This window comes from Bombus flavifrons, chromosome 10 (genome assembly GCF_040668555.2).
Source record: "Bombus flavifrons isolate JBK064 chromosome 10, iyBomFlav1_principal, whole genome shotgun sequence".
In the NCBI taxonomy this organism is placed as follows: Eukaryota; Metazoa; Arthropoda; class Insecta; order Hymenoptera; family Apidae; genus Bombus; species Bombus flavifrons.
This window is the reverse complement of record NC_138451.1, coordinates 13,883,369-13,911,270: the sequence shown is the minus strand read 5'-3', so window position 1 is coordinate 13,911,270 and position 27,902 is coordinate 13,883,369. Positions and strand designations below refer to the sequence as shown.

The following is a 27,902-nucleotide window of genomic DNA, read 5'->3' as shown; positions in this document are numbered from 1 at the left end:
AGGATGTCGAAGAACCGAACGATGTTACATCAAAGTGCGATACACCGGCAGGAATCATAATCCAATAACCAACATCAAAATGGACGATTCCGTTTCAGTCTAATCAGCGTGTCGACACGACGTATAACTATACTTCGATTCGTTCCGCTCACCGTTAGCAATTAACACAGGGGTTTGATGAATTCTCTGTCCCAATGGTTAAATTAATAACGGGGCATTCGAATTGCTGTTTCACCAGCACCAAGTTTCATGAGCGCGCGTCATTATCGACTGCAAAGCAGCGAAAAACCCGCAAAAATTCGTCGTCGTAACAAATATTTTAGTAGGAATGTACGCGTCGAAAATCTGCGCGGAATCGTATAGCGGAAGTTCGCCATATTCTTTTAATTTACAAGACTAAATGCCCAATTAAAACTCTAAAAGTCTTTCTTTTTTTTTCGTTTTATCCTCGTAATATGCAAAATTTAGACGAATTGCTCGGTTTTTAGCGGTTATAGAAATGGACAGGTGCAGCGTACACTATGCGTAGTTTTGTACAAGTTTCCCCTACGTTGTCCGTCATCCCGTATTCTTTTTCGTTTGGTCGTCTATTAGCATCGGGGAGAGACCCCCTTTTTCTACCCATGTATCTTTTCTGTCTCTATACGAGCACGCGGAATTGGCAGAAATTCATCAAATTTGAGGTATAACGTCCGTACGCGGAGACCGCGCTGGTTTCCCGTGTTTGCCAAAGACTCAAAAATAGGATATTCTTTTTCTGTGTATTTTCGTCCAGTGTACACAGGCCGTGGAGATCAGCGAGTGGAAAAAAAGCAATCCGAAATATCGTGTGTCCCTCTATCCGGGCGAATGGTAACCGACGTATGATGGCGTATTTATTTCATACGCCAAACGTCGGACCATCGTTGGACCGAAACCTCCGGTAACGTCAATCGGAATATATTAAAGCAATGTTTGCACGGAAATAATTAATTTCCAAGCGAAAATTTACCTCTTCTGATCTGAGAGCGAACGACCAAACCCCTTCACTCCGCCCCCGCTGACCATCCCTCTCTACGTTTATCCGTCACAAACAAATATCAATCGCGCGCGTTTTAAATATTTGCCAAGGTATAATTAATGCCGTTATAATTGCTTTTCTCTAATATCATGCGGTAAAGTGCTCGTTTATCCATTGCAACCTACAACTTCAACGCGTATTTACGCGATATAAATGTGCCTGATCGAGAGTATCTCGAAAAGTTTCACAACAGCGTACGTAATCTCGAATATTGTACGATTTTTCTTTGCCCGCCTAAGAAACTCGATAGTAGAACAACGATAGAATAAAGTTCTACGACTGAATTTTACTCGAAGTAAGGTTATACGAGTGAAATCGTTAGTTAGTCAATTATCGTACAGCTAGGCCCTGTTCCTTCCGTCGATATTTTTTTCAACGTCGTTGCGTTCTAAACGTTGATTTAAACTGGCCGTTAGTTACGCACACGTATAGTTTTGATAGTCGCGATATGCGTACTCGACGAATAATGAGGCCGGACAGAACGGGTAACGGGACTTTGAAGCGATATCGCGTGACAGTTAATGTCGGTAATATTGGATAGGAGCGTTGCAAAATACAAAAGTATCGTGTTAAAAGTCGTGGAACGATGAGAACGTTGAGGGTCGAATATCGTTGTAGTGGGAAACACCGCAACGAACGCGGCTAGACGCTTTAATGGAAAAGAGACTTGCTCGTCTAGTGACTTTTTTTCGTTTACTTTCGAGTTCACCTGACGGTCCCAGACTCTTCTCATTAATTCGACGAACCATGGCCATAATTTCGCAAAGTATCGCGTTCAGTTTTCTCTTTTGGTTTTCCGTGTTTCTGCTGAATTAAACGCAGTGTTTTCATTGTTCATCCACGTTTGTTACGAACGAATTATAAACCGTTCTACCATAATTATTTCTCGACTCGCTGCTGACGACAATGCAATTTCGCATTAACTCGATTGACGTTGACCATGCAGTTTACCTTTTATTAATGTTGCTGCTTGTTACATTTACGCTGTTGTATTTCCTGGAATTATGATTCGTTGTCACAGCATACATAGGGTATACGAGTTAATCTTTGATCTCCAAAAATATTCAACATCTTTGTCCGGCCTGGGTCGAGTTAAAAAATAATTGGCCGCGTGTTAAGCTCAAATACCAACAAACGAAAATTATCATTTGACATTCTAATCCGAATCGTACGCCAAAGCAGATAGGAGCTTCGAGATAATTAACGTCGACGTTCCAAAGTATAATTTACGAATGCGAATTTTTCGATATAAACGTTTTGTACGCATCATCGTATGATCTAACATTGTTATAAAATCGTTTTGTCTTTCTTATTTTATCGGATTCGAGCAATCGCATGGGAAACGCAAATCACTACGTGAGAAATCAAAAGGTCTCCAACGCAACATAATTTTACTTTTATTTTACACGAAAACACTGATGGCCACGAGAAGCTGTGTTTTATGGAAACGAAATAGGAACGATAAGAACAGCATGCACTACGTGTATAGATGTGGACACATCATGATGTATTTGTTATTTGTTACTGTCGCAGCTTATCCCGCCGTCTACGGCCAGTTTCCTCAAGCTATTCCTCAGCCGATGACCGCCGTGGCACCCACGCAGAGGGAAGGTAAGTAGAAAACACTCATCAACGTCTAACTGTTGACTGTAAACACGAATGATTGTAGTCCTAAGATTGTAGATCCAGCTCCCAAATGTCCAGACACGAGTTTATCCTTCGTTGTTACGTCGTACAAGGTATACCATTGATTACGGGTGGTTTCTTTTTACATCTGTCGAAGTACGTAAAAATCTCGCTCTACCGAGAGATCTTTCTCTGTGAAATCTCTCGAATAAAATAAATAAAGTTCTCTAATACTTTACAAAAGAACGTGATTTTTCAGTAACGACTGATCGCGACGAGATAACGAACAAGTATCGAAAGGAGTCGATAACGCGGTTACATTTCTTTTGGTAAGAAGCTCGGAAAAATGAACGCGTTCTTTTTAATTCGACCATGTATGGTTGCGGTCATTTTTAGTTTAATCATAGCGATAAAGATGAAGGATGACCTACAACCGTTCACGAACTTTCATGGAACCGTTATATTTTGGCCCGTCGATACTGCGAGAATAGTCGGGTTTCTCCGCTATGGAAGCTGCACAAGACAGGTCTCCTCGGTCGCATCGTGTTTCGTCCGTTAATTACTGACAAGATAACGAAAGAATGAACTTTCAACATCTCGTGTCCGTGAATTTGCGTCGTGTCTTTCGCCTGCCCGACTAATCCTAGCAGCGTTCGCTCCATTTTCTCGACGACAGGGACCGAGGGGCAACGCATTAATTAAGTCAATTGACTCGAATTGAATGCGCAAGATTAATCGAAATCGATGTCGTCGCAAGAAAGGACAGACGAAAGAGCAGATCATTCGTCAACGTTATCTATAGGAATGAGAGAAAAAAATAAAAGAACGAAGAAAACGGGTGAGGATTAAAGATGGCGGATAAGCGGCAGAAAAGAAAGAGAGGGTAGGGTGAGCCGAGCCAGCGCCTAATTGCAATTAACAACTCGCCATTATTAGAATATACGACGCCTAACAATGAGATAATGCAAATAAAACGAAAGTTTTAATTACTTTGCCGTTACGCCTGCCGGCGATCCGTTGTTACATTGTAGGATAATGGGAAGTTTACCGCGACAGCGTTGCCCCTCCCACGCTTCCAGGCCTCCTCGATATCCCTATTTTCTGCTCTCTTCCAGCGCCGCTTTTCGCCTGCTTTTCCGAACGCACAGTATCTCGTTGATACATTTTCGTAATATGTTATCATGAGATACATTTTATCGTTTTACACATTCGCTACTATGAAAATTACCATATAATGTTCCGAATAAAGAATTCTTACTATCAATCGTAAAAGCGCTCATATTTTATGTAAATACGTTACGTAGCGATAATATTGATTTAATGTAGTAATAATAAATTTCGGAAATAACTTTATGCAGAGCAGTTTTATTATAATATTTTACTTTTAGATACAGACTAGAGAGCAAAGATTAAGTGGAAATTTGAACATCGTCGTTCAAAATACTCGAGGCAAAAAATACTTATCAGGGCGAATGTGTCTCAACGAGACGATAATCACGTATATCAAAGTTAATTTCGCTGTACGATCGTTCTAAATCCGATTTCGATTTATTTACTTCTGAAACAAGTGGTGTGGATGTTGAAATTAAAAGAGAACGGCAACCTATCCTAATGGAAGCAGACGTGACGGCGACATCAGAAGAACGATATCGTTTATTCTGTCATCATTGCATGACATCGTTATCAATTTTATACTTAGTGTCGCTTCGTTCATCATTTTTGCTTCTTTAGTATGTTCTTAATGTATTATACGTCTCATAAGGTGTTCTCGGTGTTCGTACCTCTCTCTTCTCTTAAACAATAGTTGTACCACGATATTCTGAGCGTTTCGTGGAAGCTCTACATTCATTCTTTATATACATAGATGGGTATACATCGGTGTGTTTTCGTTGTACTCAATGTAATTATTCCTAGCTGTGTTCGGTGTTGCGCTGTCAACCAACAATGATCTTTGCTTTCTTATGACGATCAATCGTACATCTTGTTACATGTATATGGACTGTGCACTTATTACGGGTGTTGATCGATATTCGATATCGTTACATAGCTAAATACCATCATCACGTATATCAATTCTCTGTAATAGATACTGAATTTTAAATTTTGAGTTATGAAATTCTTTATCTTCGACCGTTGCAAACGTGTTCGGGCAATCGTTCGAAGCGCTCTGAACATTTGTACGAAAAAACGTATATGCCCCTTTCGTTGGACATTTAGTTGTGCACACGTTTGTATAAATACCAAAATACATAAAATATTAATGGCTACTGTGCATACATTTGTAAGCTCGAATCACTCGGATAAAAATATGCGCGAAAGAATGCCGTTCGAAGAAAGAAATGTTCAAACAGTGGAATATCAGGTTCAGTGGATACTCATCTTAACGCTTTAGTCTGGTCGTAGATACTACTTCTCTCCCTCGGGTTTGGGGGAGGTGTTGCTTTCATTAAATTCGCGTGCACGTCCCGCGCGTGGGCCAATTAGAGAGTCGAAAACCAATTTCAGAATCAACGATCGCATGGCACGACGACGTGGTTAAATTTATGGCTCGTTCTTCGTGATTCCGGCGTCCACCGCAATTCCTCCTCCATTCTCCCCTTCGTCGGAACCGGAAACCCGTCGACACCGGCTCTAATTTGGGTTTCACGTGACAACTACGATCGAGTTATTACCGAGACGAAGTCGGTGCTCGCGAAAAACAGAACATTTCTCGTTCTTCGTGTAAACCACGAGACACGTTCAAACGATGTACATATAGAGTTTACCTCTACTTTCCTTAAACTTCGAGCAACAGTACGACACTCGCTAAACCTGTATCGCGATAAACAGATTTTCATCGAAGAATTATTTCTAAAACTTAAATCCGTTCCAGCTAGCTTCTTCTATTTGTAAAACTCAATATTTTTATATTTTATCGGTTTCGTAATTATGCTTTCTCCTGCTGTAATTACGCGCAATAAAGCTTTGAAAGCTCCTAGAAATTGTAGTTGAATACGAACATTCGAAATGAGATGCTAAAATTTTGTAAAATATTCTGTCTCTCAAATTATTTGTACGTCGATTTTCATGAGTACGCGGAAATGACAATGTTACGTTATTCTTCAAATTTTAATCCCTCGCTCGATACACATACCTATTCATTCATCGTTGAAACCGATTAACCATCGTCGTCGTAATCGTTGCTTCCGTTAATCTGACATTTTCCACTTCACCCTATACTTTAAACAAGTCTTACAATTATTTCTCTAATTTCATAGGAAACTTTCTCTAAAATCACGACAGAATTAATCTCTGAACCAGTTGTAAAAGTCAGTCGACCGCCGATAGTCATTTAGAAAGCAATAGAAAGAGCTATAATTGACTAAGAACTATGAAATGAACGAGACCCGTGATCGTTCGCGGAACTGGAAACGGACAATTGCACTCTCTTGTGGTAATTCGACACGGTAACGTTCGTTCGTAAAGGCGTAGAAGTGACAGAAGGGCGAATCTCGGCGAGGAACGAACGAGTCGCGATGAGTAGCATCCTAAAAGTTGAGTGGCAGCCATCTCATTACTTAAATGCGTCCGTTAGCTGAGAGAAGCGCAGGCCAAAAGAGCTGAAGTTTCCATGGTCATAATCGCCGCTAATTGACGTCGGAGTTATAAAGTTCAGTGAAATTAGCTAAATCCGTATTTGGACTCTCGTTATTCCGACCCTTACTTTGCTTCTTCCGTTGGACTTTCCTCCACGGACGTATTAATCGTCGGTGTCTTTATATCTTTTGCGGCTGACATAAAGTAACAAGAGAATTTTTCGTTATCCGACGAAAGCTCTACAATCTAATTGGAGAAGGAATTGCGTATCATTTCAAACTTTAATGAAATTTCACGAATACGTACGATGATTCATCATCGTTAATTGACGGAGGACTTTTGTGAAAGTTGCGTTAAAAATGAGAGAATGAATTGTCTAGAAAGGTGAAGATAAGGCATTGGCTCGAAAAAATTATCGAAGAAATTTATATAGTTGCTTCGTCATTGGCGAAAAGCGTTATTGACTTTTTTTTTTTTTTTTTCTTCGAGAAGAAACAACACGTTATCTAGCGAATTTTTACGTAACCTATCTTACTCATTCACTTTCGTACTTGTATCACGAATATTAAACTTCGTAGTAATAAGACGACGGATTAACATGTCTGGCAATCTCATGCAAAGTGTCGCACCATCGTAATCAGTATCATCACTGTCACCACACTCCTTACATCCCATTTGCATTCATTAAAAAATACCCTTCACCTCGCTCGTCATTGTGTTGTGAATCCCAGTGTTGTGTGTTTGTATATTTGAAAGTATAAATACTCAACGTTACTTGAACCGCGAAAAAGCTCATTGCCGTAACAGACATCATCGTGACATTCTAATCATTACTCTCTTCGTCGACGATCACGCACCTCTATTCCTTCGTTCAATCCATTCCCTTCACCTGCCGTCCGATCTTTCTCCCCTCCCTTCTTTATTTCAGTTCAATTTCACTTTCTTTACGTTTCGTTCAATGTCCCTATCCGAAGATCCCCTGTCACGTGATTCATTAAAAAGGAAAAAGAATATTCACCATGTGCAAATCGTCCTTCACATTTCCGTGCGACGAGAGAGAAATCAGATTGTCATCGGGAAACGATCACGAATCTTCATCTTCATTCATCAAAAACGCATCCAGACGAGAATCGGGAAGAACGAGAAGAGAGCAATGTGTGCATACTCGCTGATGCGAGGTGGCTCTCCTGTCGCGTCGAAATCATTATGTTGCGAAGAACGAAACTCATCCAGAACTAACATTTTAACTTGAGTATTATACTTCAAGTTTAGATGTTTAGATGTGCTCTGATTTATATGGTAGGATGCTCTATCTCAGGACCTGAAGGCTGCAACCTATTCATCTACCACCTGCCTCAGGAGTTTGGAGATGGTGAGCTCATGCAGATGTTCATCCCCTTTGGCAACGTCATATCGTCCAAGGTTTTCATCGATCGGGCCACCAACCAGAGTAAATGCTTCGGTAAGTGTGTCATTTCCACAAAACACGCGAAGAGTGGCCCGGAAGAGAGAAACAAAATACCGTTGAACGGCTAGACGGTTCGATGGTGATATCTTCCAAAGGTAGGACGGTTTGGTAAAGTCTCGGCAAATATCGATACTGATCACTCGAACAAAGGATCGAAGTCGCACAACGAAGGCGAACGTTCGTAAAATCATTTTTATAAGTTGGCAGTAATTACCAGCGATAAGTGCGCTTTTAACGATGTTTTAAAAATCCAACAAGTTCATTTTTATTTCGTATCGTATCGAACGGTATTCGAATTAGACGTTGTGTTCGTAACGTATTTGTATAAAAGTATTCGATCCATCTCTGTAGGTATAAAAAAATTAATGTGCATTTTACAAGTCCATGAGACGAAAATTCTTCATTAAATATGAATACACGTCCGACTGTGACTCGAATGAAACTAGGCAGTCCTTTTGGTTAATCAGAAGGGATTGAAACAAAAGCGCTGAAAAACGTACCAGTGGTAGCTTTGATTAATTGTACCTTGAAAGGATGCTGAAATATGAGTGCAGATAATTGGACGGATATATTCGCTGATATTCCTCTTAGTGTATTCATTCGTAACTAGCGCGATTAATATTTTTCTGCCTATCGCTGCCGATTATTATGGCCTATACAGCCGGATGAATTTCATCGTTGAAAGGACAGTGGTCGTTATATTCTCGGTTTCGTTGTGTGTCGTTCTGCGTGTAATTATCGAGACATTGATGAAAAAGGCACGTCCAAAGTGAACATATCGTTCATTCACGATGCATACTTTGATATCGACGTTGTGATCAACTTCCGGGAAAGAAGTTCTATAACGTAACGAAAAAAGAGGAATGAAAATGCTTTGAGCATTATAATCTACGTAGACGCGTATATATATGTTTTTGCATGTAACGCGATTCGTCCGTAATCGTACGATATAAATAACGACGCAGGGTATTATTTTCTTGGAATTCAACGGAAGAGAGAATTTTGGGGGAAGAAAACGGTAAAGGGATACTTTTTCATCGAACAAGGGTTAAAGCCTCTTCAGTCACCTAGTAAAAGTAATTTACGAACTCCGAGTAAAAGCGGTGGTCGCCGAGCGATGAAGAGCCGCGATTGGTCAGGCAGTAGGCCGCCATGATGGCAAAACTAAAATTGGATCGGGGCTAATGGTCAAAATTGGCTTAAACTGGGAGGGCCCTGATGACCTTTCAGCGGCGCTTCTGTTGTTAAGAGCTTCGTTATCGTGCACCTTCTCTCTTTCCCTCTCCCTTTCTCTTATTCTCGATAAAACTTTGATGATAGTACCGAGGTCCCTTCGCAGAAAACTTTTTATTCCTCGCGGCGAATCAGCTAATCTAAATCACTGGTTAGCCAGCGAGTACCCTTTTGCGATAATCAGATGCCCTCAGGTGTCGATATTCAACTTCCCGTTTTCATCGTAAGTCGAAAAATATCGTAACTAATTTCTTTTAATCTCAATTCAAGAACAATTTCAGGTCGGCCGTTGCGGTGGAAAGATTCTCGTATTATGGTTGGGATATAATCGATATTTCTAGCTGTATTAGCTCGATACAAAGCTTTGTCCTATTTTCCGAGATAAAATCTTTTTTTTAACGAAAGATTTTTTTATTAAAAGGACGTTGTGTTCAACTTGTTTCTAATCTTTTAAACTATTAAATGTCAATAACGCATAAATATTCCGTTTTATCGATTAAAATGATTGATGATTCGGTTCTTTCAGGTTTCGTGTCGTTCGATAATCCAGCGAGCGCACAGACAGCAATTCAAGCGATGAATGGCTTCCAGATAGGGATGAAGCGTTTAAAAGTCCAGTTAAAGAGGCCCAAGGACGCAAGCCGGCCATACTAACCAAAGTCCTAGCTTAGAGAAACTGGACGATACGCACCCTACATCATAACCCACAGAGTAAGTTTGAAGAAAGTTCCCGAATAATAAAATGCATCCTCCTTGGACGTTTCTAATTCTATTACGTATTCGATCAAAAGACGAATCCAGTAATTTTTATACTTCCCTCAGTGTGCCAAGTATAAAAATCGTTAGTGGTATCGCTATCGATATTCAGATTGTTAGATTTTAGACTGATAGATTACCGTAAAAAGATCCTCTTTCGCATACAACGAATATGAACTCATAATGTATCGACGATGGTTAAATAGTATGGACCCTTTCTAATTACAGATGTCGTACAAGAACACGGGCTTATTGAACGCTCGACGATCAGAAGTGATGAGTTTGAATCACCGTTACAACGCTCTCCACTATAATAATCTAGTATACTAGTTAGATAATTTAATTAGAGTATAAAAATTAGAAGTCAGTAGATTGACTTCGCCGGCAACCACGCGGCGAGGACGAAGAGGCAGGCTGATGCTAATGAAACATTGGATGTCCAGCACTGAACCCAGTCCGAGAAACGAAACGCGAGTAGGATTCACGCTTCAAACGATTTCTCGGATGCTCGGATACGACAAATTCTTTACTAAGAACGGAGAACGCATCGATCTTTTTCATCCAGTTCTTTCTATTTTCCTACATCTTATTCTATTTTATACATTTTTCCGTTCTTCACTCTCGATCCCTACTGCCAAACGAGGATTCGTATCGAGATACGAACAATTATTCGATACGCGTCTTACAACAAGACATTCTAATCCTAATACGATTTTGAAGATCCGATCATCCGGGAAGTAGTAGATATCGAGAGCCTAGAGCCTCTCGACCAGGTTATCGTTCCGACGACACACTATCTCCTATATAGTTTGATAATCACGGTGAACGTTCAAGACGGGTGACTTTCCAGCACTAACCAAAGAATACTCTTAGTTCCTGACGAAACGGCATGGCGATTGTAGCCGACCGACTGTTGAAAAAAGTTAACTATTACTGCGATTCGACCCATACGATACCAAAGAAAGTACCTCTTCAGATTCTCTAGAAAACAAGAAATACAGTGTGTGTATCGGTTGAATTCCTTATTCGTTTACGAACAACTTTGCCAATTTTCATTTGAAAACGCAGTTAAACCGTCGAATCCGTTTGGATGTCGTGTGTTCGGTATGCGAACGCGTCATCACCGTATTATACGTACCACGTATATAGCAACGTCGTTAGGATCGTTTACTATGTTTAGTGGTCTTCGGGCAGGACCGACGGCACAGTGCTCGCGGTCTCTCCTAACGCAAATTTGTCAATCACGTATACAGGGTGCTCGTCTCACGCAACGTCTAGAAAGAAGAACAAATTTCTAAAACGAAAACTACGAATCCGAACATGGAACACGCATTTACATACATTTACACTGGTATATATACAAACGACGCACATACACGCGCGGACACACGCACACGTGCACAACACGCGCATACAGCTCACACATCACGCATCTACTTACACACGTATCTACATGTATGAATCAGTGCCGACCCAACACTCGCGGGTTATCGGTTCTTCTTATGTTAAGATTATCAAAGGCGTAGGTATGTACGTCGCGCCGTAGATTTTATATACGAGACAATTTAAAGGGATCGTTAGTGCCGTGTCAAAGTGAAGTCATTTCGAAGTCCGGTCGTCCGCGCCACGGCGCTCGTTCACCCAACGTAGTATTTATTATTATTATTACCCCTTTATCATCATCGTCATTATTATATTATGATCATCATTATTAAGAGTACGATTAGATCGTTAAGCGAAAAGTGCGAACGAATTTCCGGCCGAAATTATATCCATCGGGGTTCCTTTTTTAACGAAGGATCGTTCAACCTGATCACATTACGCTTCGCGATCCAAAAAAGATCGGGATCCTGTTGTTGTTCATTCTCATGGCTCGACGATTCATAAAATCGTTCTTGTTTGACTGACCGGTCACGCATCGCCCGAGAAATGTCAACCAGGCTGTGATTATCCAAACAAAACAAAAGTAACAAAAGGGTGAAAACTACTACGATGACGACGACGACAACGTTAACAAGATCGAGTCCATCTCGCGCAGAATCTTTCTGTCCATTCGATGATGGGGGAGAGAGGAGGAAACGCGGAAGAAATAGTAGATCGTCTGAACCAGCTGAACGCAATGAGCTTTACTTTTTTATTTTATTTACCTAGTCTACGTCTAGTCATTTTTATACTCAGCATAATGGTGGTGGGCGGGGGGGGGTGGGGAGGCGGAAATAATTTACGCGTTTTCTCATAAAATATTTATTTACTATTTGCCTTAATTTTAAGACGTTTCGCGTAAAGCGATGCATAGATTTTCTTTTCTAAACCAAAGTGACTATTTAAACGAATCTATTTAGGTGATAAAGTATTTATTGTTCCGAAAGGTTTCCAGGTAAACCAAGTGCAATTTCATTTTAGAATAATTTCGCTAACGACAAGCTGAGGATATAATTTCTTTATTTTATCGGAGTACGTTGTTCCTGAGAATTGCGACCAAACGCGTCGCGTTTTACGTATCAAATTTATTTTATACGACAAATATCTCGAATATACGTGCGTATATATTGATATTTGGGCATTGTTTTCGAACGTATTGTTCCTTGTTTGTTTTCGTTAGCCTTTCTTGTTATCGCGATTCAGTTTTATACCTCATTACGAACGATTAGGGAGATTTTAAGGGATTGTTTGCACCGGGCAAATCGAACAGTACAGCAGGCAGCAAGTACTTACATTGGTATGAGTTCACAAAATTTGTGGCTACCGATGTGATTAGCAACGGACGATATTCATGTGAACATTGAATATTTTTTTAAGCACGATAAATAAAACATTTGGACATTTAGCGAGCGATGCCCGGTCGAATCACAGAGTTTCGCGCAAGCTTCGATTTATACGATTCTGGGCGGAAGCCACATGTAAAGAAGCAGCGACGGAGCATTGATGTTAGTGGAGGAAAAATGGGGGTCATTAGAACGAAATCAAATACATAAAGCACGCTGGAAAACTAGCGTAGGCGAGCGATGGAACGGAGAAGAAAACTCTGATCTAGCAGAAATAATCAACCAAAGTACCAACAACTATTCTATATATAAATATATAAATATGAATTATTAAAGAAGGAGTATATAAATATATAAATATAAATATTATAAATATGAAATATAATATAAATAAAATGAATGAATAAATAAATGAATATATAAATATATAAATATATAAATATATATATATATATATTGATTGATTGAAAGAAAAAAACTAGAGACTTAGTAAATTATTATAGTTTAGCTAAATCAACATGAAATAAATTATTACTTCGAAGGACAGGGAATGGGAGGACCGGCTATAGTCTGGCGCAATTTATGACACGACTAAAAGCTATCTCAAATTTATACGCTATTTAAATAAATATAACAAATGCTACAAAGAAATATACATAAATATATAAAATAATATACGAGCACGCGTAGATGTGTAACCTAAGTACGCGTACGTGTGCATGCGTATATTTATTTCTATATTTATATATGCACGTATAAATACTGTACTTATAGTTTAGGGGCAGGCAACCCTTTCCCTTGCTTTTCCATCTGTTCATAAAGTACGTTGCCTGTTCGTACACTCGCACACGAAAACGAATCATTGCAAAAGAACACTACTTATTATACTTCATTTATCTATACATACACACACATACACGTACGAAATTTACTATACATAGTTAATGCGAAGGCGTGGTACATACGTGTATGTGGTTCACACGCGTGAACGTGGTAGCGCGTAAAAGTAAGTACTTGCGGAACTAAAACTAAAACAGAGGGGTGTGCTGTAAACTATCCTCCGATGACGAGCTCGAATGGCTTGCTAGTTATTGATGATATAAAATATTATTATACTAGCATACGCATATATATATATATATATAAAAACAATTAATACTGATAAATAACAGTAACCAATAATACTAATAACAATGATAACAATAATAAAAATAAATTACTTACAACAATACTTTATAAGACGTATACATAATTTATACTACGCGATAAACGCATATACGTATATATTCTTGTCAGTTTTAGGAATACTGAATTCGTCTAAAGGCATATATACATAAATATATATTTTCTATATATACACACATATATATGTATGTATGTATATATGTATAGACTGATGTATCGAAAGCGCGGGCGTAGATTCATCGATGCTGAAAGAACGTCACGAAAAATGTTGTGTGAGGAGCATCTTTGCGACGTTGTACCGATGCACAACGGAAAACGAACACGACGAAACGATATCTAACGACGATGATAACAATGAGATTGCCAGTGAGATCTTCTTTGGACGGCGTTTCGATAGGAATTCGACGCGGAAAGGCATCGCGATACTCGGGAATCGGCCGTAGAGATGAAACTCAGGAACGCGTGTAACAGACCCGGCTGATCACAAATCAAATTTGCTAAACAAACTAATCCGAAATATGTGTTCACGAAGGCGAAGGTAAATATAAGAGAAGGAACTGGGAATTAACGCAACCATATGTTTGCCAATCCGAGGTCCAATCACAGACCGTAAGAGCAATCGCGCGATCGGTAGGCCTCTGAGTACGCGTACGCGAGCGTTGATGGAATCGCGTAAGCGGCACGATCGTAAACATAATTAGGCGAATGCGTGCATCGCGAGCATACAGGGCTCGTGAGGAAGGTCTGCAACGCAGTGGTACGTCCTATAGATCGGCGTTTCATTTCTCATGGCATCGTGCACGTCTCTCGGTACACGTCCGGCAAAGACGATTAGCGGACAAGCTGAGCGAATTGGGCTACGGCTAGATACTTGTCTACGAGTTTCCTATTCCGCAGACCAGTCCATTCATCTCTCTGCTAAAATCAAATCAACGCATTCCATTTTCGATATAGCATTAGCTATTAGTGCCACCGCTATTAGTAGGCGTATACCACGGACACGAGCTCCTATCGTCCGTTTTATCTGTTCGACCGTTCCATAAACGTACGCGCCAACAATTTCCCACGTTTCTTCGTTTCGTTCAATAATTTTCGATGTAACGAAAACCTATCGAGTCACTTTTAATTTCGCCACGCCAACTGCTCGGATGTCGTTTCCCATTTATATACGTCACATTCGTTGTCCGTATGGTTTTGTACCTTTGGACTTCGTGTTGGTCCGTTTTCGTACTCTCTACACGAATCACACCGTATCGAATCGCGTAAGGCGACAAAATTGAATCGATTCGGTTGCCAATTTCAACGTATTTAGTTAACTCGAACGCGTTTTAAGTGGAAGAGAGTTACACACGTAGTCGTACGATGCGATGTAGAGGAAGGAAGGTAGACACCACCGAAGTGATCGAATATAGTGACACGCACACAGACACAAAGAATCATGCGCACGCGCGCGGACACAGATACAAAAAGGAAGGGAGGGTAAGAAGAAGGAAAAGACACGTATACTGGTAAAAGCTTGTATGCAAGTACCAACTGATTATATCACTACGATCTAAGCTTTTTAATGTTTAACAATACTTAATAGCGAATATCAAGGTATTCAACCTACTCTAATAAAAACACCCTAATAATAGGTATAAATTCATATAAATATAAATGTATACATATATAAATGTATAAATACGAAGGTAACGACAATTGTAAACAAACCAAAAAACAAATACAACTATTTTATCCAACAAAGTTTTTGCTACAACCGAAGTAGTATGCATCTTGCTATGGAATAAATGAGACTTACGGGAGAGGAGAGAAAGAGAAAAAAATATTCTTAGCTCTAAGGACAAGAAGAAAAATAATGATAATAGTAATCTGTGAGGATCAGCTTCGAATTTATTTTTACAATGACGTGATGTAATGCTGAGACGAATTCGCTGCTCGCTAATTAACGTTCCGAATGCTACTCGGGAAGCGACGTACTCGCGAAAATTCAAGCGTCCTAACGACGTACTCGGGTATCGAATTTTCTGCCGATCTCAGTTTTACCGAACCTAAGGATTCTCTTTAACAAATTCTCGAGTCGCAAACTTTGCCGCTGAAATTTTTTAGAAATACGAAATCGGTACTCGTGGTCGTCGTTGTCCGATAGTATTGTCGACCATAAAAATTACACGGAAAGCTTTCGTGAAACGGGAGAGAAGAAAGGAAGAAGAAAAATATGGGATACAAACGGCGCGCAGTATCTCCGCGATTTTATTCGTTCCGACGAATCGTTATCGACGATCGTTATCGCAACGGCCGACCGTGACTTATCATCGTCGATACGAAATTTCCTGGAATTTTTATGGTAGCCACGGAGACACGCACGAAGATTCGATGGAAAACGGGAACGAATATCCTCCACTCTCGAATATATAACTAACTTTAATAATAATAATAATGATCAAACACTACATATAAGCATACTACCATTTACCACCGTACTCGCACACGAAACAGCCAAAATTATCAACCCTCTCGACACTGCTATACCGCGTTCATCGATCCAAAATTTTACGTGGAATTACATTGGATTCAAGTCACGCGCGCCGCGACCTGATATCCGGTAGCCGTGGTGTCGGTGATACTAGGAAACAGGGTATGTTTTTGCAATTATTTGCATAACTTGTAAAGAACTAGCAACAAAATAAATACACGTTTACACCGTTTACACATCGATACGCGTTCACATACACGCACGCACACACGCGCACGCGCACACGCACACACACGCACACACACGCACACACAGGCACACGCAGGCACACGCACACATACACGCACGCACGTACGCACGCACACGCACACACGTAAGAACCTATAAGTACCGCTTGATGCGTACACGACGTAAAATACACTCGTGTAGAACTTGTGCACATATTCGCGCGTGGTTACCGTACACACTCGATACATACGTAATAACACTTACACGTGAACTGTAACATACGTTATAATATGGGAGGCGAGCAGAGCTAAGCATTCACCTAATCATATTATCTTTATCTACATAAATATTAAACTAGATAGGTCTCATCGTAGGCTTTAAGCGCGATTATTAAAGACTTACAGATTTCCGGACACGAATTTCATGGCCATCACCGTCGTTACGATTTTGAATAGACTCTATGTACCAGTACTCTTAAACCCCGCGTTCTATGATGATATTCTACGATGATAAAGCTTACATTATGGAGTATTTAAAGTAACAGCTGTACGAATATTACGAAGAAAAATTAATTTTGTTATAGCTTCTGCTACGAAGAAGATTGATTGTTCTTATCGATTTTAAAATATATTTTAAGATAAGCCAACCGAACATAGTTTCATATCAAACGCGGGTGACGAGAGGAACCATGCACGAATCGTCAAAATCACGTTAATCATCGAAGCGTCAGGCGAGTCACAAGCTCGTTCTTCCTTTCCTTTCCTTTCCTTTCCTTTCCTACATCCTTTCCATTCCTTTATACTCTTTTCACCAGACTAACAAGAAAACGTAATTGCTTTCTCCAACATTTTCATGCGCGCGCGCGCGCGTACGCCAGATAAAGAAGTGGAGCAAATTAGAGAATTAGTTGAGATTGTACTTAAAAACATTAGATTTGCAGTTACTTAATGATTAAAAGAAGAATAAAAATTAAAAAAAAAAAAAAGAACGTAATTAAAATAAAATGTAAGAATCGGCGTTATTTCAAACAAGTTCAAGCCGACCGATGTCAATTCCTTCAGGTACGCTTATGCGTTATCGCGAGAACAATGCGAAGAAAAAAATTCGGTTTTTTCTAACGTACCAAATCGATGTCTTTTCATTGCGACTGTATTAATGTTTAGGATCGGACACACGATTGTTGTAGTCGTTGGTCAACCAAAATTACGTAGGATATTCGTTCGAGTCGTAGGTACGAGAATCAAAAGAAAAAGAACAGAATAAATCACAGTATCTTGTATATTTACCCGGCCACATTTCGATCGACTATCCGGGACCAATCACACTTTCTGACGAAACAATGCGTTTCCTAGTTCTGCCGTTCGGTATGCAAGAAATTTCTTAGGCGAATATAAAACGTTTAGATTAGTGTGATACTATACGAAAGCACCGTTTGCGTTACCGTTTTTATCAAAACGTTTTCACTAAACATTTCATGGTACCCGTCTTGGACCAACGACGTACGTGGAATCACGCAAGGAAACCCGTGCAGAAGAATAAGGCTTTTTGTCGTGTAAATGACAACGAGCGAATAGTTCCGAATATGGTTGAATTATCCACAGAAGATATGGGAATTCAACGACGAATTCACATTTATCGAGCTTGAAACAGTCGCTGAGTTTTTCTTTTCGAATACGCGAGATCAATGAACGCAAAGAGTCTTCTTCCTCCGTGCGAAAAGACGGAATTGAAAAGATGCAAAATCCTCGAGGTTTGATCGCCCCTTGTTTCAATCATGGTTCGACGTACATATTATGTACTTTCGCGTACATTCGTTATCGTTGAGAAACGCGGGGACAATGCGAACAACACTTCCAACTCTTTCCAGAACATCTCCCCTTCGCGTTGATAGGGCGATTGTTTTTCTGAAATTCTGTTGTTCTTCTGCAAATTCTGATTGACAATGTTTCGAAGCACATACAACGTTCGATTAAAGAAAGCTGTGCGTCTCGGTCTACGGGATACGTAAAAATTAATATTAAACAATGTTATTGCTTGTCGCTCTTATAAATCACTGTAGACGTTCGAACCACACGTAATCGATATCGTTAAACGATGCGGTGACCTTTTCTTTCGAACGCATCGAAGTCTCTCTCTCTCTCTTTTTTCTTTTTTTTTTCTTTTTTTTTTTTGTTTTTTTTTTTTTGTTTATTTAGTCAGGACTCGATGTATTGGTATTTGTTCGAGACCGACCGCGATTGGAACGTCGTGTCACAATATGTATACACGTCGTGTAAACGTATCGCGTGACTAAAACATGTAGAAACGAGTAAATAAAGAAAAAAGCGAACGATTATTAAGTAATAATTGACAACGTATAAGAAGAACGTACACGAATTGTAGGAACGAAATTTGGCACGTTACGAATCGTCGATTCGTGGCGTCGGTTGAGTCGGTGATCGTGTTCCATTTGGAAAAGAAAGAACAGTCGAAGATCAGTCTTTTCTTTCCGTTCCTCGCGCGGGCAATTATATAGCCATTAGTATCAGAGCATGGATGAGTGCGGAGAAACTTGTGTCGTTCGCGGTCGTTCGTGACAATAGTCCGTAATAAGTAATAAAGAAGAAAAAGCGAAAAGAGACCGCGAGAGAACGTATGAAATGGTGGATGTAATGGACGAACGGAATCGGTCAGGAACGATTTTCCAAACGAATTTTCGGACACCACAACATATTCCTCGGAAAATTCGATGTGGTCGTAAAATACGTACGAAAATTTTCTTTTCGTTGACGCTCGCTAAACTCTAAGACAGTGTCGACTACACGGAGCGTATCGAGGGATCGCGATACTGTGTGAATTTTTGGTGGTCGAACAATTCGGGCGATAAAGACACCTTACCGCCACCCAAATGGCTGTACGTCACGAATCGACCTTAGGAAGTCGCTACAAATCTTGCATTTAGAAAGTATGTAATTAGACCACCTAGGAAAGAAAAACAGGTTGAAAGAGTGGCATGATGAATTGTCGCGAGGGACGCGAACAAGAGCGAAACGCGTAGGTATATAGACGCGTACGCCTATACGCATGCATAACTATACATCGTAGATGCGTATATACGAAGATACACGTGTATACACGTGCGAGTCCCGTGAAAAACGTTTAAATTAGAAGTTTGAGAAGAAAAAAAATTTGCATATAGCATAGTTTTATATAGCGTGCCATCTATGCGTATAAGCGAATGATATGCATAAACAGTTACTATAGTTATCGCTACCAAATAAGGTTATAAACAAAAATAAGTATAATAAAAGTATGCACTATAATCACTTATACCAGGGAAGGAAGCGGGGAAGAAACGCACGGAAAGCATTAATAGTGCAGTGTGGGTGGAAGAGATTTGAAAATATTATATATCGCGCGCGTATATGATTGATTTAGGAAATAATTAAACACGTTGAGGTGGGTCGAGTGACAGAAATCGAGAGAAAGGGTGGGAGAGAAAGGGAAAGAAAGAGCGAAACACTAAAAGTTATTAACAGACAGAACATATTTTAAATAATTAATCGCCAAACGATAAGTTTTTAACTCTAACTCCTAGCGCGTAAGGTCGAAATAATATACGAAATAAAAAAAAATATATTATATAAATATATATATTATATATACACATACGTATATAATGATTGAAAGTCGACTCTAAAATTAAATGTAAACCGAAAAAGCATACTTCTTGTAAGAAGCCACGCGCGGGTAGATACCGAGACATTACTTGAATTACGATGGATCTCAACAAGCATGAAAACAAATTTAGGGCAACAGTGAAACCTCGAGTAACTTTTGCTGCTCGATCCTTTGCCTCGATTTTTACGACACGATCCGGATATTAGTCTCGTCATCATTTTAAAAGCTTCTCCTATTTTTGCTCCAACTTTTTATCGTATTGGACACCTGTTGTGGTCATACCGGCTCTCGTTCTTTGCATCGATAATTAAGATGCTATGGATCATATAGCGTTCGAACAAGTATTCCGATTTTCCAAGATTCGGCCAAAATTATTTCTGGTAAAGTTGGGGCATAATATAATTGTACCGAATCGAGAACTTTGATAGTCGAATCTCGAGTGATTTTAACACGTTCGAATTCAATTATATTCGTTTTGGTTGGTGTTTAGGGGGCAGCATCTACGAAATATACAATATATTGTGCCAACGATGAATCTTCCAAATCAATTTTCACTTCTAACAGGAATCAAATGTTACGACAATGACAATATTAGGACGTAGAAAGAATTTTTGTCAGTAAGTAAGTACGAGGTGAGTCAACAAAATAATGAGAATTAATTTTTTATACTTGAGCAGCGAATTACGGGTTTTTTTTTTTTAATATTACCAGAAATCTCAAAATGATTATTTCGATCTTTAATTTCAATTTGAAGAGCAACGAATTAGCAAAAAATTCTATCCGTGCATTTCGTTGTACGTTTTTCGTCCGAGGCATCGGTGAAATCGGCGAAAATCGGCAAAACAAATAGAAATAAAGAGTGAAACAACAATATTCGATACCGCGTACGAAATATCAAGCCTCTAAAGATCGTAATTGAACGGAGTGTTTCCACGAAATATTGGAGATAGCGATAGCCAATTAGCAAAACGGAATTCTGACCAGTTAACAAGGCGTTGACACTATCTGCAGTTCTAATTATTCGAGTTAATGAACCGAAATCTCTTTCGTAGGTAGTGTTTGACTTTCACAAATTTCTACCAATTACGAAGATGAAAGTTAAGTCTCGTTATTTTCCTAACGCACTTCGTATCTATAACTATACATGTATGTATATCATTTAAAAATATCTGTATCGTTTCATTCCAATTGCTTTCCTTGGTTGTTGTAAACGAAGATAACGGATTTCTTGCAGATCTTCGAAATCTCCGAAAAATCTCAATTAATTCTTATCGATCGTTCGAATGTTTTGAGAATTAGTAGAAGAAGAAGGTTGATAAGGGAGTGGCTCGGTTCTGGCAAATTATAATGTGCCCCTTCGGCGCCTGCTCAGAATGCAACAGTTGGCTAACAAGTGGCTCTTTCGCACGAAACGGTAGCGAATCGCGTTCAAATCACCGGTCGAAGTAAATTCTGAAGTGAGTTCAAGGTAGAATTTTACTTGAATTTTTTGATCGTTGCTTTTCATGGTTAAAGAAAGGTTGGTAAAAAATATTACTCTTCGATCAAAATTTCGTAAACGATATCGGATCGCAGCGTAGTTTTTCAATATTCTGTTTTAGTTGCTTTTCTTTCGAGAGTGATGACAGTTCTTTTGACGAGCATGGTATATATATGTACATATATATATATATATATAAACTAGATAAATTTTTATAAGTTAGATAGTTATCTCCGAGAACGTTATAAGTTTCAGCATAATATTTCGATTAGAAAAGTTGCAAGTTCTGCGTTTGATTCTTAAACAATGGACAATCTATAGTACCTTGTTATACATATATTTATGGATAAAAAACGTTTTCTTTTAACACGAAGTTGTACATGTACGTTGTCAATTTTCACAATGTTTTGCCATTAAACTACACGCGTTGATGTCGGCCGTTTCGTCATCGAGACGACGCGCCGCTCCTCGGCTTATTAAACTACACATACAAATACGTTTTCGTTCCTATCATTTGTATAAATATGACTGGCTTAATTATCGTGCAAAATCCCTTTGAAAAATATGAAGTCGGTGCGAAGAATCGGCGAAACGCGATTGATTTTCCATTTATGGCTTGGATTAAATTTGAACTAGGTTCGGCATGTTACGAATCGTGGATTCGAGATTCGAAACTCTATTGGCGAAACACGATTGATTCCATTTGTGATGTCAGTTGCTTCAAAAATGGAAACACCGAACAAAGGATTGAGACGCCTTGAATATTGTTGCAGACGTTTGTTTGGTGTTTAGAAGTGAATTAACGACAGTTGCCAGAGATACGTGTAATGTAGTTAAGAATTAGCAACTGCCTAAGGAAAGGAGGAATAGTCACGCCCAGAACGTACCGTCCAGAAAAAAATATGGAATTTCGTTACGTGTTTGCCTGATAGTTTTTTAACGGCTGCAAAAAATTGAACGTGATTAGAGCGCGCAGCGATCTTTGTATTAATTATTATAGATCGTTTTCACTAGCTTCTTTCTCAAAAACTCGTGGCAGGTTTAAGAACGAAAATACGTTCGACGTATATAGGGTACCCGTATATCAAGCAGCTGTCGTTCGTTGTGCAGAAATACGACAAAGTTTTACGTACCACGAAGGTGTGCAACTAATTTTGAGACTGACTTATACAACTCGCTCGCAGAGATCTCGATGACCGTACAATTTAGAATTTGCAGAGTTTGCGTCTACTTATTGTTAGTTAGAAACCGTGACGCGTAGAGAAAGAAAAAGTATCAAGTTTCTAGTCAAGATCGAAGTATAGAAAATTCTCCTCGGTAACGTTATTGATCGCCATCGATATTACAAAATGCATCGTAAATAAAACAAGGTGGAACATTTTGCTTTAAGTTGACTCGTAGTAAACTACGACAGGTAGTAATCGAATATCAAGCAGTCGTATATTGATTTCATTCGATAGGCAAAAGTAGCGAAAGTATACCGTTGATTTAGCGCTTTTAAAAAGGTTTCTACACTTTCTAACTGCGCAAAGGGAGATGCGCGCGCTCCCGAAGAGAGATATACGACTGCGAGAGTATTCCGATGTATCGAGCAAGATATCCGATCGGCGATGTCAGGCATGACGTTTCACTCGCGTTCTCGGGTTAAGGTTCGGTTATCCGACCGCTGGATCATTTTTGAAGGCGACATTGACTGCATCCCGTGCTCGAGGCTAAAAAATGTAGAATTTTTTAACTGTATTTACGGCTATAACCTAACCTGTATATTTTTACATATTAAATATAGGGAACGAATCGAGGGTTGATGCGAGAGGTGCGAAGGCGAACCGAGTACATGCTAAAACAAAAGAAAGAAAAAAAAAAAAAGACATAAGCACACGAGTAACCAAGAGAATACCGTTATGTAAACGGGTACGCGTATGTACACGTACACGCGCGTATACCTCGATAAAGTAACTCGAATACACATATATACATACATTTGTATACTACACTTACACGTTCACACGCGCGCACGCACGCAAATGAAATATACTCTTGCCTTCAGAGAAGGGACATATTATACAGATCGTAAAAAGTGAAATCAGTTTTATTGTTGATTTCGGGGTGACATACGAAAAAAAAAAAAAAAAAAAGTTTTGTAATCGGCGGCCCTGGCCGTTCTTTCGCATCCGGGGCCCAAAAACGTTGCGTAGTATAATCAAACACCGATATACAATGCAAGTTTTTTTCCTCGGCCAAATTGTGCGGACCTCGAGGTCTTCGGGATCGCCGGAAGTAGGATATAAATTCTCTTTCCCTACGGGTACGAGTGTGGTGAATCTTATGGTCCAGAACGATACTTCGCGATTCCGAAAATTCGTCGACGTCTGCCTGGGCCCGAATGGATTTGTACATAAAAGAGAACAAAATTACACGACACAGGGTGTGCGTATATGTTGGTGCACACAGTAATGTCCTACATAGCGAAGTACTAACTATATAGTGCATGGAAATAATAAAAACGTTCGCAGTACGTGTGGGACGTCTCATGAAACGTTCTCCTCTTTTTTCCCCTTGACGACGAGTCTCGCCCTCGATGGCCCGCGATAATTTTTACTTAGAAATTGCCGCTACATATTAATCGCATTCTTCGAAAATAAATAATTCGCGAACCGTTTCAGATTCGGTTGGTAGACTGTTATTCCTCTCTTTCTTTTTTTTTCGTAAGCGCGTCTATTACGTTGATACACGCGCGTTTCAGACGAGATTATCTGATCCATCGAACGAACGAATTTCATTATTTATTCGATTATTTAAACTACTGTGATTATTTGCGATTTCGATCATGCGAGAATAAATCTTCTAAGACGAATAAACTAAAGGATATTCACGTGGATTCTGTATTCGAACGAGATGGAGATTAGAACGTTGTAAGATAGGGGAAATGCTGAAAGAAGAAGCGAAGAATACGCAATCAACGTACACAGCAACGTGCGGTTGATTGGTCGAATCAATTTTCCAGATATCGTAAATCAATTGGGAAAAAAGGCGGACATAGTGCGATCTATTTATCATAAGTGCGACAGTATTAATCTTTGCTAATGATATAATATGAGACTCGATTTATAAATTTCGTCGTATCATAAATTTATTATTACCGATAATATTGTTAAATCATTGCTATTGATTATTGATTACTATTGCCATTATTATTAATATTATTATCCTCGTCATTGTCATTGTCATTGTCATTGTCATTGTCATTGTCATTATCATTATCATTATCATCGTCATTATCATTATCATTATTATCTTTGATGATCAGTAATATCGTTATTCTTATTAATTTTGTCATATTATTATTCTTGTCGCTATTGCCGACGCTAATAATTGTGCTTATAGTGTCGAACAGAGGTTACCGTATTACTGCAAAAGAAACATACACGACGAAAGAACAGATCATTGTATGCAAGTGAGTGGACGAGTGATTGAAGTAAAAGAAAGGAGATAACCTTTGGGAAGCCTGCGAGGCGAACAAATGAAAAGTGGCAAACAGAAAATCGAAGCGACGCGACGTATATAACAAATAATTTATAATGGTAGTATGATAAGAGGGAAGGAGTGTTTTAGCATATCAGCGCGACAAATTTTACGAATGCATAGGCGAAACAATGATAGGACACGCGGTTGTAGAAATATTTCGATATTGTATATGTATTTAGACATGAAAAATTAAACGAGAAGGTTGATACGACTTGCTGAGGCTTCGAAGACAAGTACGGCACGATAATGAAAAAAGATATTGTTTCGTAATAAAATAATTCGATATTGATTCGCAAAGAACGAACGACATTGAAACGATTTTCCTTTCCCTTGAGAAACGTATGCATCAGATATAACGACGAATAACGTCACAGTGATAGAGGTAGCGAAATGAGGCGCGGAAGAACGTTGAACCAGACTCTTGTCACGATTGTAAATAGTAGTACGTCTTTTAGATTGTCTTCGTAGCCGTAGCGGGTGGTCGGTAAAATTTTAAAACATACGCGAAGAACGGTGAAGGTCGTGGGGTTACGAATGTTAATAAATTTCACGGCAAGGATGTAAAGTCGGTGTAAAATAAAGTTATATCGAATCGCGATGCGATTGGTTGATGGTTTTCGAGTCCTGTCTCAAAAACTCGTTGCGGTTCGGCCGTTTCTACCGGCGCTAGAATTGTTATTGTAAAAGTCTATGATAAAAGAAAGAAAAAATGGGAAAAGGGCGAGAATGGCAACGGGCGATGGGGGAAAGGAGAGGAGAGCGGTTAATAAATAAGGGGATGAGCGGAGAAAACGTGGAGATGGGAAAAACGTGGAAAACAGCGTAAACGGAAGATACGCCAGTTTGGATTATTATTTTCATAAGCAACGTGTAATATAAATATGTAATGTATATCGATATGACAAATTAACGGCATCATCGCGATTATGATCACGACGGTGATGATGGTTAATATTATTATTGCTATTATTATGGTTATCGATTATGATTATTATCGGATGATGATGATTATTATTATTATTATTATAACAAGAAAAAAACTAATATATTATATAAAATAAAAAATAATTATACTTAACACTTATGTTAGGAAGCTAGATACATACATTCATGCAAGCGAGAATAAAAAAGTATGAAATTTCACTGACAGACACACACGCGCACACGCATACACACACACACACACATACACACACACATGCCAACATAAAATCTGGATGACACGTATTTAACGTCGTACATTTATATATCAAGACTAGAACACGGTGACGTGTGCGAGAAGTAGAAGAGAGAATGAGAAGAAGGGAGAGCGAGATAAAGAGAGAGAGAGAGAGAGAGAGCAGAGAAAGAGAGAGAGAGAGAGAAAGCAGAGAGAGAGAGAGAGAGAGAAAGAGAGAAAACGTGACCGAGCGAAAGGGACTGAGCGAATGGGAGTGAAAATTTTTTAGCGTACTTCGAGGGAACCTACGTTTCGTCGAGTATCGTGAATAATAAAGTAGTTTTGCGTGTCGTTGATAACAGTTCCTTTTTTTCTTTTATTCCTCGGCATGCAAAGCTTCCACGCTCCTTATTTACGACGTTACTTTTCAAAGTCACAGCGAAAGTACATATTTGTGAGCGGAAGACGTTCCTGTATATTTGATTTTTATCGCTATCGATTCGATCAATGTAATCGATCAGATCTATTCTAAGGAGAAAAAAGAGAACAATAACCGCGATGAAGAAACAGTCACGAATCGATAAACGAAGAAAGGTTCCTCGACGTTCGCATTTTCGCGCCACAAACGTGTTCCTGTATTTGTCAAATAGTTCTTTTCTTATCCTTGGTTTAGTCTCTTCGTTTTTTCTTACGTTAACAACAAGAAAAAAAAAAAAAACTACGCCGAGCCGAAAAGTTCTGTGTACGACGTACCTTATCCCATTCGAAGCTCGCATACAGACTACATAATTAGCTATAACGGACATGGCCATTAGCAGAAAAAATGTACCATTCAGATAGTTTACCATTAAAGAAACGGTAATCATTATAGCTATATTAACAACATTATTTATATTATTACGCATATTATAAAAATAATTGATAACAGATACTAATCCTAGGGTGAAGTATTTCAAGGGAAGAAAATTTTGAGAAAAAAAATGATCACGCGGCCACAAACGGCGCGAGGGCGGCGGCGCGCCATTTCCCAGGAAATGGCGAAACCGGAAAAAGTGAACAAAAGAAAAATAAATAACCCGCCAATTACTTTAACTTCGACAGTACTATTATTTGTATATGCCGAACGATTATGCCGTTTTCAGCGCAACATATTTTGGCGATACTCTTTGGTGGTATAAACTCACGGTAATCAATGTTGGGGGGAAGAATCGGTGTTGGAACGAGGGATTAAGGGTGGGAACGAATCGAAAACAAACAAACGAACAAAATAAAAAGCAGAAGTTTCTATACTTTTTACGGAGATTGTTATAGATTAAGCGCACACTGATCAAGGCATTCGTCGCTCGGCAAAGCATAATATAATTATTAATATAAAATTTATAACAGAAATAAAATAAATGAAGTTAATAAATATGTACACTGTATAATAAACATTATTTCCTATTAATAAACGAAGGTCTCTTTTATTTTATCGTTGCATGTATTCCTCAAACATGATACAATATATGCCGCAAAAATAAGAAAAAAACTATATTCAGAAAAGTTTTTGTAAGATACATTTTTGAAAATAAAAGTAATAGAAATCTAAATGCTTTTGAGAATGCTTCCCATCGTTGAAAAAAAATCCATTTTAACCATGTTAACTATCTAAATAAAATTATCTATATAATATGTCTTATTTTCTGTAAATCTAGAGTTGTATCGAATA

At 39.0% G+C, this 27,902-nt stretch overlaps 1 protein-coding gene across 15 annotated transcripts in view; it reads left to right on the top strand.

The window, feature by feature from the left end:
• The window catches only part of bru3 (CUGBP Elav-like family member bruno 3), a 561,536-nt gene extending 533,891 nt beyond the window's left edge, over window positions 1–27,645 (top strand). For 12 of the 15 annotated variants that reach the window (XM_069122357.1, XM_069122358.1, XM_069122365.1 and 9 more), the window contains 4 exons: window positions 2,594–2,671; window positions 7,566–7,724; window positions 9,490–9,674; window positions 9,948–27,645. In XM_069122357.1, the coding sequence (XP_068978458.1) occupies window positions 2,594–2,671; window positions 7,566–7,724; window positions 9,490–9,617 (365 nt within the window). In that variant the 3' untranslated portion in view covers window positions 9,618–9,674; window positions 9,948–27,645. The remainder of the gene's footprint in view (window positions 1–2,593; window positions 2,672–7,565; window positions 7,725–9,489; window positions 9,675–9,947) is intronic. The other 3 variants (XM_069122354.1, XM_069122359.1, XM_069122366.1) reach the window with 3 other exon arrangements.
• Window positions 27,646–27,902: the final 257 nt, after the last annotated feature.